We start from the raw sequence: 20846 nt of genomic DNA on the forward strand, positions 1-20846 counted from the left end.
CATTCTTGCATTACCTGCCCACCTCCCCCGCCACACCACCACAGCAATCTCTCCTTCTGGAGTTACTTAGTTCTTCATTGGTAACTCTCCTGTGGGCACCTTATCACCTGCCTCCACTGACTTTTAAATTTCTTAGGAATAGGAACCTTTGTCCTACTTAACTCTAATATTTAATGTGTAATAGACCCTCTCATATTAAAAAACATATAAAAATATTTTTTAAATCATGGCAAAACCAAATCTGACCTAAATTCTTGCTCCAAATGTAGTTTGTGAGTACCTTCAAACTTCTACTGGTACATCTTCAACTGCCATTCTTGACCTACTATACATCTGGGTATCTGAACCCAGTGCATCTCTTATTTTAGCCTGTGCCCTGGCTTGCCCTCTTGTCTGACCCATTGAACCTTTCTCTGACTCCTTTCAGTCCCAGTAAATGATCAGTTCTCACATTCAAGACTGACTCTCAAAAATAGTAAGTAAATATAACATCTCAAATTTGCACATTACTTTTTCACTGTTTTATACATCTGGCCTATCTTCACAAAGAGTCTGTAAAGGAGGAACAATAGGTAACAACTGATAATAAAGCTTAGTCAAAAAAAAAAAAAAAAAAAAAAAAAAAAGCCCATCTCAAGGACAGAGCTAGTTTAGTGGCAGAACCAAAGTGAAATCTTTAGGTTTCTCATTTGTGCTCCTTTCCCACTACCACTACACTTCCTTCACTAGCATGTACTACTTTTCAACAAAACAGAATTCCTAATAATGGAAACAACAATGTACCTTTAAAAATTAGGGACATTTCAACTATTTATTTTTAAAGTGATAGCTAGTATGCTTTCTCACATTAGATATTTGGATCCAGTGACATCAGAGACCAAACTATTACCTTCTATTTAAAATTGACTTACTTTGAAAAGAATTTATTTTTCCTTGTTGCTAGGATTTAGTCTAAAACCAGTACAAAAGTCTCTGCATTACATTGAGACAATGCTCCTTATGTAACTTCCAAATCCAAATGTGGTGTTGCAGTAACTCGTTCCTCTGACAGTCTCAGAGTCTTTCCACTCAAGCCCTGCACACGGAATTAACTCAAAACTTCTGCAAGAAAAACGTCCCTTTTAGAGTTTGATTTGGCATCAATTTCAAAGAGCTGTTTGTATATTTTAGAATATGTAGAATTTTCCTTTGATTGAAACCTCTCTTTTAACAATGGACAAGAGATGATTTCTCTTCTGAGTGATTTAAATAAAAACAAACACATCTTAGTTACATACAGCCTTGTTCTCAGAGTGGTTTTTTTTTTTTTTTTTTTTTTTTTTTTGAGAGAAATCAAACCCTACAGATTGTTAAGCATTTGGCAAAAGCCTTCAAACAGCCAAAGTCAAATAGTGAAATTTTTCTAGTTTTAGGAGATAAACAAATACTACAGGAAATCAGGGGGGGGGAAAAATAGAGACCTCCTTTCACTTTCTCCTCTGCTAGATAACACTCTTCCTGATACATACACACATACACCCCTCCAGAGGGGTTTCATCTCAATGTTTATTCCTGGTGCTATAGCAATAAACTTGCCACAAATGGACATTTTCAACATCTGTTTGTGGCTACTCCCAGACTCCTTGTATTTCTCTGGGACGTGAAGCCTTCTGTCTCCCAAGTGTAAACAGACACACCTAATTATGTATTAAGGTGTCTGAGAGGAGCTACTTGTTTTGATGACCCCCCCAAAAAAAGATGGGGAGGTTGGGGGGGAGGTTGGTGAGAGAGTAAGTAAGGTCTGCTCAGTGAGCTGTGGGACAAGGGACAAACACACAGCACTCCAGTAGTAGTTCCTCAAACAGTGAAGTTCTCCGCCTTCCAAGGACAAAATCCAAGTCCTGTTTTTTTCAGTCTGAGAATAATGTTCACTGAGACCACTCCAGATGTGGTCCAATACAGCTGGTGACTGATCAAGAGAGATGGTGCTACTACAGATGAAAGGCAAAATCTACTCAATCTCTTCAGAAGGACTTAATTTTAGGGTAAAAAGAGGAAAGGAGCAAAAGAGGAGGAAAAGATGGTTCCAGGTGAGATTGTTCTGTTTTGTTTTTTTCCTTCAGGTCACAATGGCCATGTACAGCAATAAAAAAGGAAGGAAGGACGGAAGGAAGGACAGAAGGAAGGAAGGAAGGAAGGGAGGGAGGGAGGGAGGGAGGAAGGAAGGAAGGGAAAGAAAAGAAGAGAAGAGAAAAGAAAAGAAAAGAAAAATGAATATCTGCAGCCTATGCGGAAGGTAGCAGGAGAAAATAATTCCAGAGCATTGGACCAACAGTAGGAAATGTGGGTGCTGGCCCCAACACTGCCCCCACTGAGCAGGATGATAAGGATGGAATTCCTTCTTCCTGACCAACATGTTATCCAGTTAAAGGAGGGAATTTGACTAACTTAACTCAATGGGCTTTTCAGATCTAAAAGTCTGATTCTGCTACAAATGAGACAACTCTGAGAATTCCAAAACTATCATCAAAAATTCTACTAGAATTCCTGTAAAGAGAAGTCCCATTCATTAAAAAACAGCATTACAGTTTTCAAAATGAGGTGATAAACTTACATACCCAATGAGCAAAAAAAAAATCTAGGTTTTCTCTCCAGTTACAAAATGTCAATTCAACATTTTAGAATATTTGCCCATAAAATAAAAATATGTAATTGTTAACAAAACTTTGTAACACAAGCCAAAATAAAATAGAAACACCATTAGTTTTTTAAGAAAACTTTTATCATTAAGATAAATGGAGGTTAAAACTAACGTTAGATTTACACATTCAATGAGTAATGTGAGACATTTCTTTATTCTTTTTTTCTAGATTCTTTAAGCAAATTGATTTAAGTTATCTGAAGTTAAAATAAATAATTTTTATACCAGCATTTCAATTCCTACAGGGCAGGATATCTTGTTATGTATAATTTAAGTAGCCTTAAATTTCTTTTTCTTATATATAAAAACACAGACTTTGAATTTTAATATGCCATTAATATGAACATTTTAGCTTCTAGAATAAAATGTTTCTATTTATAAAATTGGGAGATAGACTATTTCCACTACTATTTCTGGTTAGAGATTTGGCAAGTTTTACTTTATTTTGAGTCCCCTGACCTGCATCAAGCATGTGTGCTGGCTACTCAGTAGGAGCTACTGGTGTTATCTAGCTGTGGCCTTTAAGAACAGTAAAATATTGGGCTGGGATTGTGGCTCAGCGATGAACGCTCACCTATCATGCGTGGGGCACTGTGTTGGATCCTCAGCACCACATAAAAATAAATAAATAAAATAAAGGTTTTTTTTTTTTTTTTTAAGAACAGTGAGATAAAATTCTTCTTTGGATGATACCCATTTGGGCTTCTGTAGCAAAAGTCTGGTTTTGAAGTAGAGATTCCTATGATAAAGCATAGTAGGAAAAAGTAAATTATTTGGAGTCAAAGACCTGGGGTTGGGTTTTTATTCTCCCTCTCTTTCACATGTGACTCAAGACAAGTCTTTGTCTCTAAGCCCTAATTTCCTACTGGCAAACTACAAACCATAATGATAGTGATACTCCAATGAGTTTTGTAGTGATTAAATAAGATAATGTCTGTCAAAGTGTTTTCTATGTATTTAAAACAATATTTAAAACAATTAGTTACATAGCATTCACATTGTTCTAGGTGTTATATGTAATCTAGAGATGATTTAAAATACATAGGAGGATGTTCACAGGTTATATGCAAATACTGCATCTTCTTATATGAGGAACTTGAGAATCTGTGGATTTTTGGTATTCATAGAGGGACCTGGAACCATTTTTATTTTCAACTTCAGACTTGGTTGGTATGATTATTCCCATTTTTCTCTGCACTTAATTTGTTGTAGGTTCTAATATGGTATACTTCATCTCTAAGCCTTAAGTAATTTCTGCCTTCAGAAAAGTTACGATTTCAGATGATGTGAGTGTCCTGGGTCTTTTTAATTTCCTTAGTCTCTGGAGTTCCTGAACTACAGCAGAAGATGCTTCTGAAGATGCCTCCTCCTTCCTGCTGGAGTCCTTAGTTTTTTTCTTCATGTTCTTTGCACCTGTCCAAGGCTCGGTCTCCTGGCTAACACTGCCTTTGGGCCGGTGCCTTTGAAGACAGCATCTTGACAGGCTAACAGAGTATACTTGTCAGTTAACTGTGCTGGGCCATGGGCCTCTTCACATGCAATGTGGTGCTGTGAGAACTCAACAATCCTAACACACAGACTGTATTTTTATCTTTTTATTCTTTCCCTGTTTCTCTCAGTGATAACCTCATTATTATATTTTTTAAAGCCTCCTTTTCTGCCACATTTTTTGGTAACTTAAGCATTTTCACTCAATGTGAATGGCTCTATTTCACTTTCTACATAACCCAAACTGGTTCTATTTGACTTCTAGAAACCTTCAGGAATATTTTTTCAAATTTTCAATGAGAAGTTCTATAATATGCAGTTTGAAATTTAATTTTATTAAAGTATTTGTAGGAAGACTCTCAGGTGGGGTTCACTTTGATGAAATAGTTTTTTAGTTACCAGGAAGTATAGTAAAGAAGAGCAAAAGATGCAGATTAGCATCCATTAGGGACCCATGGCATAAGCTGTGGTTCTATGAAGCCAAAACCAACACTTCAAATAGCAGCTTCGGAAACTACAAAGAGCTGAAATATAACCGTATCTTCAGTTTTCTAGCTTTAAGTTTCCTTAACTATGTATTTAGTTACCTATCTCTCTAACCCATTTTTGAGATGATTTTCAATAATGTAGTTAAAAAGATCAGTAAAAAGCCATAACTGGAAAGAACTGTGAGGATGAGCAAGCCTAGCCTCTCATCTTCAGATGAGGCAATTTAATTATAATACATCTGTACCAATAGGATTCAGACCCTCTGGCTCATGGGGAGAAAACACCCATCTTTCTAGTAGATCACCCTCTCTTTACAGCTTATTTCTTTTAAAAACTACTAGACAATTTTTTATCCAGTGGCTCATTATTTGCTATTTGTTAGTCTGGCTTTGCACTCTCCTTACAGTGATTTTTTTTTTAACTTAGATTCTCTTTTACTGTACCCTTCTAAATAAAAAGTCCACAGAAAGGTTGAAAAGTACATCTTTCAGCAAAAGAAACAGCAGATCTGTCATCCAGTTTCAACCTATGAAGTTTTCAGAGCTCTTAGAATTATTCTTTATTTCCCACATGGATTCCCTTTGAATGGCATCTTCTTCTGGGTCCTTTGAACTTCCAAAACTCAAATAAAGCCATCAAGTACAGTTTCAGTAGCTTAGTGCACTGGGAAATGTGCTTTCTAGGTCCTGACTCTACAGTTCCCCATTCTTTTAAAATAAACCAACAAACAAATGGCTCTAGTGATTTTCAATACACACACCTCTGTGTTTTGGGATTACAAGCAGAAGAGGAAACGCGACCAAGCTCAGCAGGAATTTTGTTACTTTTCAAACAGGAAATGTAGGAAAAACTGCTCATATATCCATAAGGTCTTGAAGCTAATTTCTATAGCTCCCAAACTGAAGATTTTCATGAGGAAGAAGCTCTTTCTTAAAAAATTTTTTTTTGTAGTTGTAGATGGACAGAATTGCCTTTGTTTTGTTTGTTTATTTTATGTGGTGCTGAGAATCAAACTCAGTGCCATCACGCATGCTAGGCAAGCACTCTGCCACTGAGCTACAGCCCCAGCCCAGAAAGAAGCTCTTTTTAGGGCAGTTAACGGATCTGAGGAGGGAGTAATGGCTTAGTACAACGGTTATGCCGCCAGTTTTACTTATTTAAAGCTTTCTCTTTTAATTATAGCTTGTGGTTAAGGTTCTGCTTAGAATGAGTTCCTCATCCTTAGTTAAAGAGCCTTTCTATTTCAGATGTGCCCCAATTTCCTAGTCCTCTAGGAAGAAGCTGTGCTGGATGTCTGTTCCATTCATGAAGAGGACAAGTGCTAATATATTGCTCAGCTTTGAACTTTTCTCAAATGCAGGGTTATTAGCTTACAAGCTGGAGTTACTACTAGTCTCTTGCTCAGCATTTTCTTTACTTCAAGGACACTGCCATACACTACCCAACATGACCAGCAGAGCCAGTTTAGTCACACCTGGCAATTTTTATTTCAGTCCATTTTAAAAGCAGCAAAAGGAACTGGTGTGAAAAAGCTATGAAAGATAGGAAAACATACTACCTGCGTTTTTAGAGGAAGAGAACATACAATACTCAAAATTCATCTCATCATTATACACTACTAAACTGAAGTCTGGGTTTACACAGTGCCAAAGAAGGGAAGCTACTGGAAATAATCAGATTATTGTTAATCTGATTTTTGAAAATTAATAATTTTCAACCAAACAAAACAATTTGGTTGTTAAAATAGATTTCTGGACTGAATTTTCCAGGTGGGTGGTTCTGTACTCACCTAATAAGTCAAGTAATTCCTGAATTACCACTTCATTTTGGAGTGTATGAATAGTATCAAAACAATAATTAAAAATTTATAAGATGCAATATTTCTCCTTTCAAAGTAAACTAACAATTGGGAGAAAGCACCTACAAAAGGCTTTTGATGACCTAGCCAAATGCTCTTCTCTTCACTCCAGCAGCTCCATCCCACCACTTCTGGGCAAGCCACCATCCTTCCATAAGAGTGACTGTCACACCTACAGACCACACTCTTTTCTTCCTTCTTTACCCACTTCTAATTCTCTACTCAACAGTGAGAGTGGTCATTTGTAAACAGAAATCAGTCTGCATCATAGCTCTGCTTGACACCTGACAAAGTTAACACTGCACACACACAACAGCAAATCCAAAACCCTGATCTTGATCAGTAGAGGCGCTTGAAGTCCCTGACTTCCTGTTGTCTACATACTCCAGCCATGGGGCATCCTTCTTGAACACTCCAAATCCTTACTACCTAAGGGCTCTTTCACTAGCTTTTCTTACCACCTGGAATGTTCTCCCTTCTCCTGATCTTCACAGTGTCAAGTCCTTGTTATTGAGATCTCAGCTCAAAGACTGACTCACATCACCTAGTTTTACTTTTTTCATAGTACATATCTATCTCTGGTTAATATTTTCATATTTTCAATTGCTTTCCTTTCCTGTGACAGCTAACAATTACTGAGTGCCATTACTCTAAGGGCTTTACACATTCTTTAAACAATCTTTTGAGGCATTGTTTAAAGTATTACTATTATCACTGTTATTACCATATGCCCATTTTTCCAACAAAGAAATGAGGAATGAACCAGCTGAGTAAACTCTCCAATGATACAGCTAGTGGGTGAAGAAGTCTGGACTTGCACCCAGGAAATCAGGTTCCAAAGACTAAATGTTTAATCTCTATGTCATAAGCCAATAGCAAAAGTTCCATGCATTTTTCTGCCTTGTCCATCAGGATCTACTGAGTCCATCTAGTGAGTAGAACATTGTTCAATGAATGAGTGAATTTAATGTTGGTAATAATTTGTATTAATAGACATTTTTATCATGTGATCATAAAACACTATGACAAAAATGGTTCATTTTTTTTCCAGGAAGTATACTTTATTCACATATTTAAAATCTGTAACTAGTAAAAGGAACTCTGTTGTGATTCAAATCACACTTTCTCTAAGTATATCTAATTTCTTTAATATAGAAAGCCTTTCCTCTGATCTCATATGTTTTCTTAACAGAATTCACTTTTTTCTTTTTTTTTTGAGGTAGAGTCTTGCTATACTGCCCAAGCTATCTGTAACTCCTGGGCCCAAGCAATCCTCCTGCCTCAGCCTATTGAGTAGCTGGAATTACAGATAGGGATTACTGGTCCCAGCATAATTTACTTGTTCTTGTGTCTTGGTAACTCTTGGCTCATTTCTCCAGAAAGATAAATTATACCTCATTATAGCCATTCTCAGGTAAAGAAGATTAATGCAAATAAATTACATAAAATCATACAAAATATCAATAAAATAAAGTTCCTTAACTTTAAATTAAATCTGGGGTTTAAAATCTGTCCATGGACTGTGTTACACACACACATATATGGGGTTTCACCTTAAGCTTCTACTGGAATCAAACATCAAGTTCTAGATGTATAACTTTTTTACTTTAATCACCTGACCTTAGGTTCTTCCCTTCAGAATCTACTGAAGTGCAAAAGAAAGATTTTCTTACCATCAATCTGTAGTTATTCCTATTAATTTAGTTCTTCAATGAAATACTATCCTAGCCTTTGTTGTTATTATTGATGATAGTATTTAGTTTTCTGATATGATGATTACTAAATCTTTACTGTATGAAAACCTACCTTTTCAGGCTTTAATTTAGAAAAACAGACATCCAAAACTATGCTATGTTGGAAAACATCTCGCCCAACTAACTCAGTTCACACACGGGAAACTAAGACCCATAGAAATCCAGTGACCTGCTCAAGAACCCAGGAGCACATCCAAAGTTAAAAGAGAGGCTCCTCAATTCTTAGCTAAGCTCTGTGCCCAACACACTGCCAACAATGCTATGAGTGTTTAATCATGAGGCCATATGCCTGGATCTTGGGAAATTGTCTATGGGAAAATGTTTTCCTGATAAACCAAATAAACACAAGTTTATGGAATGACTATTATTTTATCAGTATTGATTTAATCGTCTTTTGAGATGTACGTTCCAATTCAAATGCTTCAACCATTTGCTGGATTACAGAAGTTATCTGAGGTTTATGAACTCTTAAAAGGATACCTGTGACACTTCGAAGGTCAGAGGACAGCTTTAAATTTCTCTGTTGTCTATTCAGAGGGTCAAACTCAACTCTTTCCTCTTTGGCATCTTTTTGGTCAATTCTACATGTACCTTTAAAGCCATGCTGAGAATATGTCGTTTTTCCAAGGTGTAGTCTAGGAACTTAGGGGTTTGTTTCCTTATACGCCTCAACATTATTGTCAGATTTTTTTCCTCTTTTCTAAAGCCTGGTTTTATTTCCTTTGTAGTTTTTATTTAGATAAGATCTTTCTTAATTGTCTATGGATTTATTGTGACCACATCAATGGATTAATTATTGATTTATCATGAATCACTGCTCTGCGTGGCACAAGGTAAAGTGTGTTTATAACCATCATTATTATTTGTTATTATTATTCTCTTCACTATATAGCATTATTACTAATTACCACAGGGAGCTGGAACAGTGAACATTTTGGTTGGAGAGAGAGCAGTAAACTTCAGATACTGAAACACTGGTCTTATTCTAGTCAATCATGCTTGGTTTTATTTCTAAGTTAACCACTAAGACCACAGTCTCTCTGGAAAAGACATGACATCTTCCTATTTAAGGAAAATATCCTTTGAGATATTAAGGAATAATGCTACCTGGGCCCCATTTTATTTTAACTTATATGACTTTCAGGGATTTGAAATTCAGTAATTTCTTGAGTCGCATTAAAAAAAAAACACAGTAATTTAGACAGTACAGTCATTCAAATGGGGTCCTTGGTTTACCTCTGACAGAGTTACTTAAACTCTGTCCCAATTAAATAAATAACATATGCCTTCCTGTTGCTGCTCTTCAGGAAGACAGACAAAATAAAGTACTGTCCACAAATAACTTGGAACAATTCAAATAAAAGTGCTGTCACTTTTTGTTTGTTTGCTCGTTTGTCTTACCCATATGCTCTATTAATTCACATCTATAATCTTTAAAGCCATTTCCTTTAGGAAAATTTAAAAATCCATTCTGTCTGTACAGATGATACTTTGAGTGGCTTCAATGATTATATTTTCAACTTGAAAAAATTACCTGTGTTGTGTGCGGCTTCATAACGCTTCTTAAGATATGACAAGAATATATAAGATCTTATCTTTTTTTCAGCTATAAAAAGTAAAATTTTATCTTATAATAATATATTAATCCTATCATATATTAATTATAAAAAGGGTTTTTTACTTGTTTAGTTACCTATTTTCTAGTTTCCCTCATAACTATTTCTACATATTAGCAAACCTAAGAGCTAATTTAAAATAATCATGCAGTTTTTTTGTTCTTTTTCTACCAGCAGTGATCAATTAATATTTCCTAAGAGGTCAATGCTCAATGAAGTAACAAAATGATACTAAAACCTAGTGATTTTAATGGTCTCATTTTTCCTGAACAAAGTATTACCTTGGTTTATTTTTATTAATATGGCAAAAATAGGCCTGTCAAGAATATTTATACGTATGTATATTCATTTTAAATTCAGCAAGTAGGTAAATACATGCACATGGGTGGGTATATGTTAAAATACAGGGTTAACAATTTTATTTTACTTCATCTGAGATATTAGCAAATTCCATAATACATCACGTGTTGGGACCCTTGTATTTATGGAAGTTGAAATTAAGGTAAATGGAAATATCATTAGTCTCCTACAGTACCCCACCTCTACATCTATTAGCCAATCTCTAATGACAGACATCCCATCAGTAACTCTGAAGCTTGCAGCACTGACTACTGGGTAGCCTTTCCTGCTGAATGCCAAGTACATCCCATGAGCAGACACATAAAGAGTACTGAAGTAGGAATTACAAAGAGATTGAAAAGGATCAGGAGGCCAGGCCCTTGGCCTAGGGGAGCTTTCAACATAGCTAAAAAAAATATATATACATATATATATATATATAATATATATATATGATATATATTATATATATTATATATATTTTTATATATTATATATATATATTATATTATATATATAAAATCTTATCTATTCTGGTCATATCTTTAAAAACATTATGAAGCCACAAACAACACAGGTAATTTTTTTCAAGTTGAAAATATAATCATTGAAGCAACTCAAAGTATCATCTGTACAGAGCAAATGGATTTTTAAATTTTCCTAAAGGAAATGATTTTAAAGTGGTTATAGATGTGAATTAATAGAGCAGATGGGTAAAATAAACAAAAAGTTTCCTTTCACTAAAATCCTGAGCATTCTTTGTTTATTCTTACATCTGCACAGGCTGGCTACATGATAAAACTGTGTCATATTGGCTTTCTGTTATTTTCTTGGTGAGACTAAAAATTTCTTGTCTGAATGTCTTTTTTCATTCCTTGCCTGCCTAAGCACATTTTAGGTATATGCTAAATACTTGCTGGGCTAAATTGAAATGAACTGAAAAAAGGATTCTTACCTAGGAAGGAATACAAAAGACTATTATCATATGACATTATTAAAGTCTATAAAGCTCTTGGTAGGCAAAAATTATTACCTGAATTAAATGAGATAAGCCTAACAAGAACAACAGGAAAGTATCATACACAGATTTTTAAAAGCAGCTTTAAAAAGTTAAAAAATGGGGAAAATGCAGCTTGACTGAGTGGACAAATATGAAAAAATAGTGCGATGTGGTCACCAAAAGAAAAACAGCCATTTTAGCCCACCCTAGCAAAGGCTAAAAATAAAGGAGGAGTTCGACTCTGGTACCAGGCATTAAGACGGACACTGACAAACTACAGTGCACCCACAGACCACTGACCATGACAGTGAGGTGACATTAAACCACATCCCATAGAAAAGGTTCAAAACGGAACAGGAGTATATAAAAATTCCAACTTGAAGAAGGTAAGAGTTCATGAGAAATAAGTTGTCAAAACCAGAACTTTTGCTCTCTTTTAGAGGAATACCTTTGCCTTTGGTTTACAACTTAGTTAATATAATTTCTATCATTTCTCAGAAAAAAACTTTTATACTTTATTACATGATGACTATAATTATTGTCAGATTCTAAATTAGAAATCAAAAATACTATTTGATCATTTGATTTCAAACTGGACCTAAAGTATGTCTTGGCATTATTACTAACTGCTAGCAACAAGTTCTGGAAACAGATGTAGTCTTGATATGTGTTCTAAATATGAAACACATTGCAAAAAGTCTTAGAGACTTTAAAAAATACATACTGCTTATATACACACTTACTGCACTATTTCCTGTCCTTATCAGTAATAAAGTTTCCCTTGTTTTGCCCTTTCTTTGTTATTCCAGGTGAACAATATCTTTTTTCTTCTTTTTCCCTTTCTTCTTCTACCTGCCCTTCTTCCTTTTTTTTCCTATCTTCTTTCTAAACTAATACTTGTTTCATTGCACATTACCAAGCACCTACTATATGCCAAAAACTGTGCCAAGCTATAAGGATTCAAAGGCACTGTCCTTGAGAAGTTTACTTTCTATAGAAAGAAAACAGCACATAATCAAAATATTATACTAAAAGAAGATCTGTACACATTAGAGGTGTGTCCAAAATATAGAGATGACACAGAGCAGATTTTAGATAAGAGAATGATCACTAAGAGGAAAGTGGTAGCTGAAATGGGAATTCCTAAGAGGGAACAACAGGATCCTCCCTACCAATGCAGAGAAGTGGGCTGCATGGAAGTGGAAAGCAGCATATGGCATATTTCAGAAATGCCAGACATCTGCAAGAGAAAAGGAGTACTCTTTAACCAAAGAGTCAAATATTCTTGAAGGTAGCTAGGTAATGGCATAAATGGATTGTTATCTTTAACTAGGTCTATTTTATACTTGAGTTGATATAAATGACTGCCTAAAGGTGAATGTTTAGAAATGTTATCTATGAGCAAAAATTAAGAAAAATATTTTTAATTAAAAAAACAGACTAAAGATACTAAAGATATGGAAAACCATTTGATAACAGTTTATGGCAGAGGAACTACTTCCTTAGGAAGAAATGCATAAAATATTTTCTAACAAGAAAGATCACTGACAAAGTAACAAAAGGAATTAGGGAGATATTATTTCTAGGTGCAACGAGAAAATCCTAATGTTTTAAAAACTACAACAGCATCCTTACTAAATAACACTATTAAATAGTAGAAAAAATGCTCCCTCCTCTTAAGCTATGAAAAGACATGGAGGAGACTTAAATACGTATTACTCAGTGAAAGAAGCCAGTCCGAAAAAGCTACATATTGTGTGATTCCAACTATATGACATTCTCAAAAAGGCAAAACCAAAGAGACAGTAAAAATATCTGTAGCTGCTAATTTTTCTTAATTTTGCCCATTTCTAAACATTCCCCTTTAGGCAGTCATTTATATCAACTCTCCTTGGGAGGAGAGAAGAGGGGGCAAGATACATAGGGGATATATAGGGTAGGGAAACTATTCTGTATGATTCTATAGTGGTGGATACGTGGTAGTACACATATTGTCAAAACCTATAGTATTGCATAACACTTTGAAGGAAGCCTAAGGTAAACTATAGACTTAATTTCCTAACAATGTATCAATATTGATTCATCAGTTGTAACAAATGCAAGATGTAAGTAAAGGGTTAAAGTAGAACAGAAGATAATAGGAGAGATGTGGGAACTCTGTACTTTCTGCTCACTTTTTCTGTAAACCTAAAACTAGTCTAAAAAATATGTATTGATTTAAAAACACATACATAATATCATTTTTCTACTCTTTTGAAACTAGTGATGCAATGCAGTTTTCCACTGGCATTCACTTGGTAAGGCAAACTTTCTTACTAAAAGTCCTAAGAACAAATGGACCGATGTCATCTTAATCCTTGCAGAACCTCTAGAGTCATATAGATGGGCAATTTTGAGTAATTAATTTATACAGGACCATTGAGACATAATAAATGAACTGATTTATCTTCAAATACCAAAGAATCTTTAGTGACATTGAAAATAAAACTCCGGTTTCCTAAGTTAAATTGCTTCAACCTTCTTCTCAGATACAGTGCACCAGAGAAACCATTGTATCACGAGAAAATTAATACTTTTGGTGAAATGAGGCTCACACTCCCAGGTTTACTTCTATGAAAAGGAGACTACAGCAAATCTTTCAATAAAATTTACAACCATGTGTTCACCATTCCTGCATAAGCATGATTCCTTTCATTACTAAATCTTTTCCCTATGTGTGGGTGGTTGTACATGTGTCAGAACTAAATCCTCACAACAACAACTGACAAGAACCACGTATAAAACCAGAGTCAAACTATGTAGAGAGGTTTCATCTGAGCTTTCGTGCCTCAGTCTAGCTACAAATAACTGTAATTAGTCATATAATCAAACTTAAGTCAATTTTGTAAGCAGGGTCAACTACCTCCAACTGATCTAGCAGAAATAGAAACCACTTCTTTGGTCCTCAGCACAAGTAAATCAAAAGTTAGAGTAAACTGAGATCCAAGTTAGATTAAAACACATCTGCTCTTGTCAAAAGATAACCTATTTTTTGGGAAAGAAAGCATAATAAATTTTGACTTACAGAATGCAAAAAAACATCCAATCAATCATGGTTGATAAAAATGGAGATGAATATTAAGCATTCCATTGTTAACACAGGGCTTTGCCTTTGTTTAGGGTCCATTAAATTTAATAACTTCCCCCTCTGTGGCTTTAAACAGAGAACTTCTTCAAAATAAGAGCAGCTCCTATTAAACTTAATTACTTGCCCGTGGCTGCTGTGGCAGAGGTATGTTTACCAAACAGGTGGCTCTTAATAAAGGAATGGGTCTGTAGTAAAAAGTAGATGTTTTATTATGGTTACTTTAACTTTCTGGTTTATTAGTATTAATTGCTGGAGTTTTCCTTTTAACCTTTCTTAAGGCGTTGTTCCCTCCTGTGCATTAGAGCTGCTATGTTAAATGAATGCTCACATATACTTGGCACATTACTGAAGCTGCTGGTTTCAAAAACTTGACTCAGGGGACTTGGTAAAGACTAGGTTTTAAGGAACTTTTTTAAGTGAACAATATCAAACACCACTGGGTTTGAAATTACATAAAACAATCCTCCTGACAGACCTCCAGTAACCAAATGCATTTTTCCACTGGCAATTTCTAGATTTTCTAGTAGTGATAAAATAATATCTTAGTTAACTTTACTTACTAGACTAATGACTATTCTTTGATCTTTGGAAAGAGAAGTTTGATAACTGAGAGTCAGAAAAAGGAATAATTCTTCAATAGTCCTGTGCAGTTAAGTGAAATTTTTTTAAATATTTTGAATGAAGAAACTCAAGACTATCTGCTTAAATAGTATTTTTAAAAACTTTCAGAAATATTATAGTTCTTAAATTTATTCTATGTTTTAAAAATCTCACAATTACAGAGAAAAATCTTCCATATAACATGTAGTGACTTTCCAGAGCAACTAAGGCAGCCAACATCTATGACCGTTCCCTATGAATTTCCAATGAATATCTCCAAAGTTTCTATGATTCCTCCAGAGAGCATCAGAGAAGTACACAATAACCAAGATCAGAGACAAATATGTATGTAAGTCCCTTCCACCTCCTGTGTGCCAAACAGTGGGACAGTGTTGGGTCAATCAATGCTATTTCATTCAAGTGGGTGAGATGGGGAGGAGTTATGTACAGTAAAAAAAAATCACGTAGGTTCTTCTTTAGGAAAATTATTAATAAGAGTTCATATCTGACCTTCAAGTCAAGAACCAGACTCTATAAACAGTTGTGCCTCTTTTCATGATAGGATTATTACATAAATACAAATACACTTTGAAGGTTAGCAATTATTTTGTAATAACCTCCAGAAAAGTAATTATAATCTTGTGTCAAGCTTCACAAGTTCTTTGAACATCCAAAATGCTATGGATGATATCATTACAATTATAAAGACATGCAATAGTTAGGGTTGTGTACAATTTGCTGGTCCTTGCTTTGCCACACCATGCACTTTTAACAGACTCACTTAGAAATAACTTTGGTTACCTCTGTATAGTGAAATATTCTTTTAAGACCATATAAAATTGAGATGACATATAAAATCATTTGGGGGATAAAGGATGGTACTTAAATACAGCTTATTACATGATAAGACCATACTTATCATAGTAAGTGAGGGGGAGGAGGACCAACTCCCACAGGGCTGCTTCAGCACTATAATGTCATCAGACTGGTTTCTGATATGTAGTATTTGGTCTTTACAATTTAACTGAGTATAATCCAAACACATTACAGTAAAGTAGACCCTACTTGTCAATTGCGTGGCAATTACATATTGTTCAGTTATAAACCTATAATCTATAACTGTTACATATTTATTTTTTTCTGTGTGATGGGGTTCAGGGCATTGAACCCAGAGGCATTCTATAACTGAGCTACATCCCCAAACCTTTTAATTAAATTTTATTTTCAGACAGGGTTTCACCAAGTTGCCAGGGTTGGCTTCAAATTTGTAATCCTCCTACCTCAACCTCTCAAGTAACTGAGATTACAGCTATATGCCACTGAATTCAGCTCTATTATGATTCTTGTTACAATATTTAAGGTATATAAAATTAAGGAAATATTCCTGAGTCTTTATATTGTACCTCTGAACTTTAAAACATGTAGTATACATCTTTCTCTGCAGTTAAGTAGGGATTTAGGTAATATACCTTTATCATTTTATTTTATCTTTATTTAATTTATAATTTCTTTCCAAAAAGGATATGATGAAGGCTACAGGAATTAAATGATATAATATCATCATCATTATTATAATTCACTAAGTTCTAGCACTGTGACAAACTTGAAACAGTATTCTGAAGGAAGAATAATAATAAAGGAAATTGTAAAATTTTAGGTCCTCTAAAGATCTTTAAATAGATTAAATCATGGTCTTTCTTTGACATGTTCTTTTAGGATGAAACACAATTTCTTTATTCCTAAAAAGATCTTCCTACAGAATCTTTCTTTATTCCTCTAAGCCCTTGGAACAGAACATTATCATGCCTAGTCAAAGTAAATATAACTCAACATATTCTATTTTATGACATAATTAAACAGCTATTTTTTTCTTAATGTTTTATTTACCTTTTGAGAATAGCACCTAGTTGCTTTTAGCCCTTTAAATATTATTTTAAATCTACATAATAAAAATAGTAAATGTGTGGGTACTTTTTTAAAATTCTGCCAAAATTTATTTAACTTTTTCCTATTTTAGGTTCTCTTTAATTATTCAATATTTTTTAAATATGTCAGTTGAATTTATTATTGTATTACAATGTCTTTCCTTTTTATTGGTTCTTTTTAGTTATATGTAATATTAGGATTCATTTGATATAATTATAAAAGTACAGAACATAATTTGTTCTAATTTAGTCCCCAGTACTTCTCCTTTCTTCTATTCCTCTCTCCCTGTTTCCTTCCCTCTAAATGTATTAAGTACTTCCATGCGCCATGTACTGTGTTAAGTGCTTTCTGAATGCCCTGAGAATATTAGCTCATTTAAATATTTAAATATTCCAAAGGATTTTATTTTCTATGTGTTCTGTGGTGATCCATTTTTTAAATCCCCTTTAAAAGTTTAGAATTTTGTTTACTTGATTCATTTAGGCCAAGACTTGCCAACAAATTATGTATGGATATATAATTTTTAAAACATCAGCTACGATCTATTTGGCACATACTGTATGTCAGGTCTATCCTGAGTCCTTTATACCCTCACAGTAATTGAGGAGATAAATATTTATCCCTATTTACAAATAATAAAATCAAGTTTCAGACAAGTAAGAAGCTTGCCTGATAATTCAAACTTGGATCTGTACCTCTAATCTTACTATGTATGTGAAAAACTATATTCTTTCTCATCCAAAAATCACATAAGGACTGATTTCTGTTCATGAAAGATGTACTGCTTTGGAAAGCATCTCAAAAAGGGATCACAGGACTGTTTAGGGATGTTGATGGAGGTTTATAGCTTAGCTGCCCATGTTACAGGGAAACAGCAGTTGTCCCAGGAGTTGTCTCAGTCCAGAAAGTTTTATTTACTAAGACATTGAAGCTCTCTCTCTCTCTCTCTCTCTCTCTCTCTCTCTCTCTCTCTCTCTCACACACACACACACACACACACACACACACACTCCTCATTATGAAGTCTCACTTGTAGAAGGCTCTATTGTCATGGATCTTAAGGATGGCTTTAGATATTGAGGAGAATAATAATAAAATAGAAACTGTTTAACCTGGCCTCTAGAAACCTATGAGTCAGGCTCGACTCCAAAGAGGTTCTCAGGATGGGTCCCAGTGAAGTAAAGAAGGTGCCCACTCCAGACATGACCCCCAAATCCATCAGGCAGTGCTCCAGTGTGCAGGCACAACTCCACAGTCAAGAGCAAGGTCAGGTGAAGCAGGGTTCCTCCAGTTCCCTGACAGTCCATGTCTAATTGTTTCTTCCTGTTTCCCTACATGCTGACAAGAGGGATTTTCTGTTCTCTGTATGTTTATACAGAACCTCCCACCTTGGCCCCATTTTACTTCTTTACCAATAACTCACAGAGATGCTTGTGAGGAGGAAAAAACTGGATTAAACTCACTTTTAAACCAGTTTAAGCAGGAGTTCATTTCTACTTTTGGCCAAAGATCAATAAACAGCTGTATAACTAACCATTATCCTACCCACTTCTCTGTGGAACAGGAAGAGTTATGGTGTGTTTTATAGAAATTTTTAAGTAATTCTCAATAAACTGACTCAAAATAACCTGACTTGTTCTACACTACACATGTAAATGATAGGCTGTGATGACTATCTGTTCAAGCAGCATCCTTTCAATGTTATTGTCAATGGTTTTCCTGGTGAATTCACATACAAATAAACTTCAGTAAGCAAATGCTATAGATAAGTGTATCTATAACGGTTCCCGGAGGTTTTTTCTTCTAGGTACTGCTACAGAAAAAAAAGAGCAAAATCTACTTCAGTTGCAGAGGGTTGGGCAGACAGAAACCCAAAGAGATCTCTACACACAGTAAATTTGCACAAATTTTGGCCCTATGTAAAATAAAACAGATTCTTGGTATGCAATACTGAAGGAATGACCAGAACTAACTCAACACCCTCAAATTCTGGGACTTCACCCCCACACCAGCTTTTGTTATCCCCTTCTGTGCCTACTCTTCCTTTCCTGTGTTTTTAATTAACGTCTGCCTAAAGGAGATAGAGATTCCAGTCAAGGGAGTTGATAACTAAAATTCTATACTCTGCACAATTCTCCAGTAAGTACTGTGTGATTCATAAAAATAGTAATAGCAATCATAAATGAAAAGTGGTAAACATGGTTTTCCAAAGACTCTTGCAGTTCTCCCTCCACCCCTGTTTGTTCCCTACTCACCCCCATGGAAGTCCATCTGCTGCAGAAAATGTGAAGGCACTAGGACCAGAGAGACCTTTCCTGCTATTTGCTTGAGAAACAAAGCTTTCCCTCCTCCCAAGGTGAAAGAAATAAAGGAGTCTGAACTAATCAAAACCTGCAAGCCTGCTGGTGGAGCTTCAGCTTGTCAGTGATGCAACTCAGCGGAGAGAGTAACGGCTTCGAGCTTTGCAGAAAATGAGAGAGGGAGAGAAACAGAGACAGAAACACAAAGAGAAAGAAAGAAAGGCATTAACCTGGCCAGGAGTCACTCAGGTGCTTGGGGCCCGAACGCTGAGAAGACAGTCTGGCAACATGGGATGCAGTATGTGTGTGTGCTTCTATGCATGTGTCTTTAGCTATTCTTACAGGGGACAGCATTGTATTTCATAGGTCAGGGTGAATGGACAGCTTGTTTTTCTTATTCAAAGGACTCAAGTGATTGGCTGAAGGCCTTTAACTTTTCTTTACTTGTTAGCCTAAAGTCTTACTGACATTTTCTGGCTCCCTATGATGAATTTGCCAGGATAAGAAGGAAGCAGCCATGTTCTTTTAGCACATGTATTTCCACCATGAGGCACAAATTTGTTGGGTACCTTTTAAATAGTGGATTTGTGGGTACTGAGGCTACCACATTAGAGTGACAGCAGTGTGCTGCAAAATTCCTGGAAAGGCTGCCTTGGTCTTGAGTGGGCCACTCATGGGCCACACATTGCCTTCTAGGACTCCCCCAGGCTTCATTGCTCTTTAAATGACTAGTTTCTGATAAGGATCCTAAGTTTCCAGGGTCTTTGTCTCTCTCTCTCTCTCTCTCTCTCTCTCTCTCTCTCTCTCTCTCAACTGGCTAGGATGGAATCCTGGCATTTATAAGTCTTTAGGAATAGTGGGCTATACCATCCATCTGTAATTTGGTTTACAGGCAGATGTTAGGAAAAGAAAGGAACACAAGCATAGGAAGGCATAAGACCTTCAGGAGAAGGCCCTAGTTGCGAGATAGTGCCCCCCCCTCCCCGCAACTTCAACAGGATACTAACTGGGTGACATTAAACACAATCTTAAGAAAACTGTGCCAGCTCTGGGGATTTTCAGTCTCTGAACTTAAAATGTCCAAATGTTTGATAATCCCATAATTCAAAAGTCCCAGTTGCTTATTGTCATTCCTTTGCTCACATGCCTCTAATAGAGAGTTACTGTGAGCACAACAGATAAGACAGGCTTGGTCCATCCCACTTCCCCAACCCCTGCACCGGGGTGGGTTTTCAGTTAAAGCTCAGTCTTTACCTGAAATACGCCTGGGCACATCGGTGATGGCAGGAAGCCCAGTACCCCGTGTGGAAGACAGCGGGGTGGTGGAGTGAATGGATGGGGACGTCATCTGGCTCAGGTAAGAGGGGTAAGACTGGTCATAAGACCACGGTGGGGAAGACTGTGCCTGCCTGGGGTCTGGGAAAAAGAAGAAGAAGAAAAAAAAAAGCTTTAGTATATCAGACACTGAAGCCTTAGAAACAAGCAATCCAAATTTAGAAAGGGTAAAGCAGGAAAAAAAAAAAAATGAGAACATATAAGAAATAACTCTTCCTTACAGCCTCACTCTTGAATGCCCTGAAGAGCACAAAGCTTTCTAGACTTCAAGTTCCACTGAAAGCAATGACATGGATCATACATGAGGACTATCGGTCTCTCTTATATATAAATA

General features: G+C 35.7%; 1 protein-coding gene across 8 annotated transcripts in view; it reads right to left on the reverse strand.

Annotated features, from left to right (window-relative positions):
- Nucleotides 1-20846, reverse strand: part of Runx2 (RUNX family transcription factor 2) — a 214065-nt gene that overhangs the window by 11424 nt on the left and 181795 nt on the right. For 5 of the 8 annotated variants that reach the window (XM_076860124.1, XM_076860125.1, XM_076860126.1 and 2 more), the window contains one exon: nt 20432-20593. The exons of 1 other annotated variant lie outside the window; for it this stretch is intronic. In XM_076860124.1, the coding sequence (XP_076716239.1) occupies nt 20432-20593 (162 nt within the window). Of the gene's footprint in view, nt 1-15905; nt 15913-20431; nt 20594-20846 lie in introns of all 8 variants that reach the window. 2 more of the 8 variants (XM_076860131.1, XM_076860128.1) reach the window with 1 other exon arrangement.

Source organism: Callospermophilus lateralis, chromosome 6, assembly GCF_048772815.1.
Source record: "Callospermophilus lateralis isolate mCalLat2 chromosome 6, mCalLat2.hap1, whole genome shotgun sequence".
NCBI lineage: Eukaryota > Metazoa > Chordata > Mammalia > Rodentia > Sciuridae > Callospermophilus > Callospermophilus lateralis.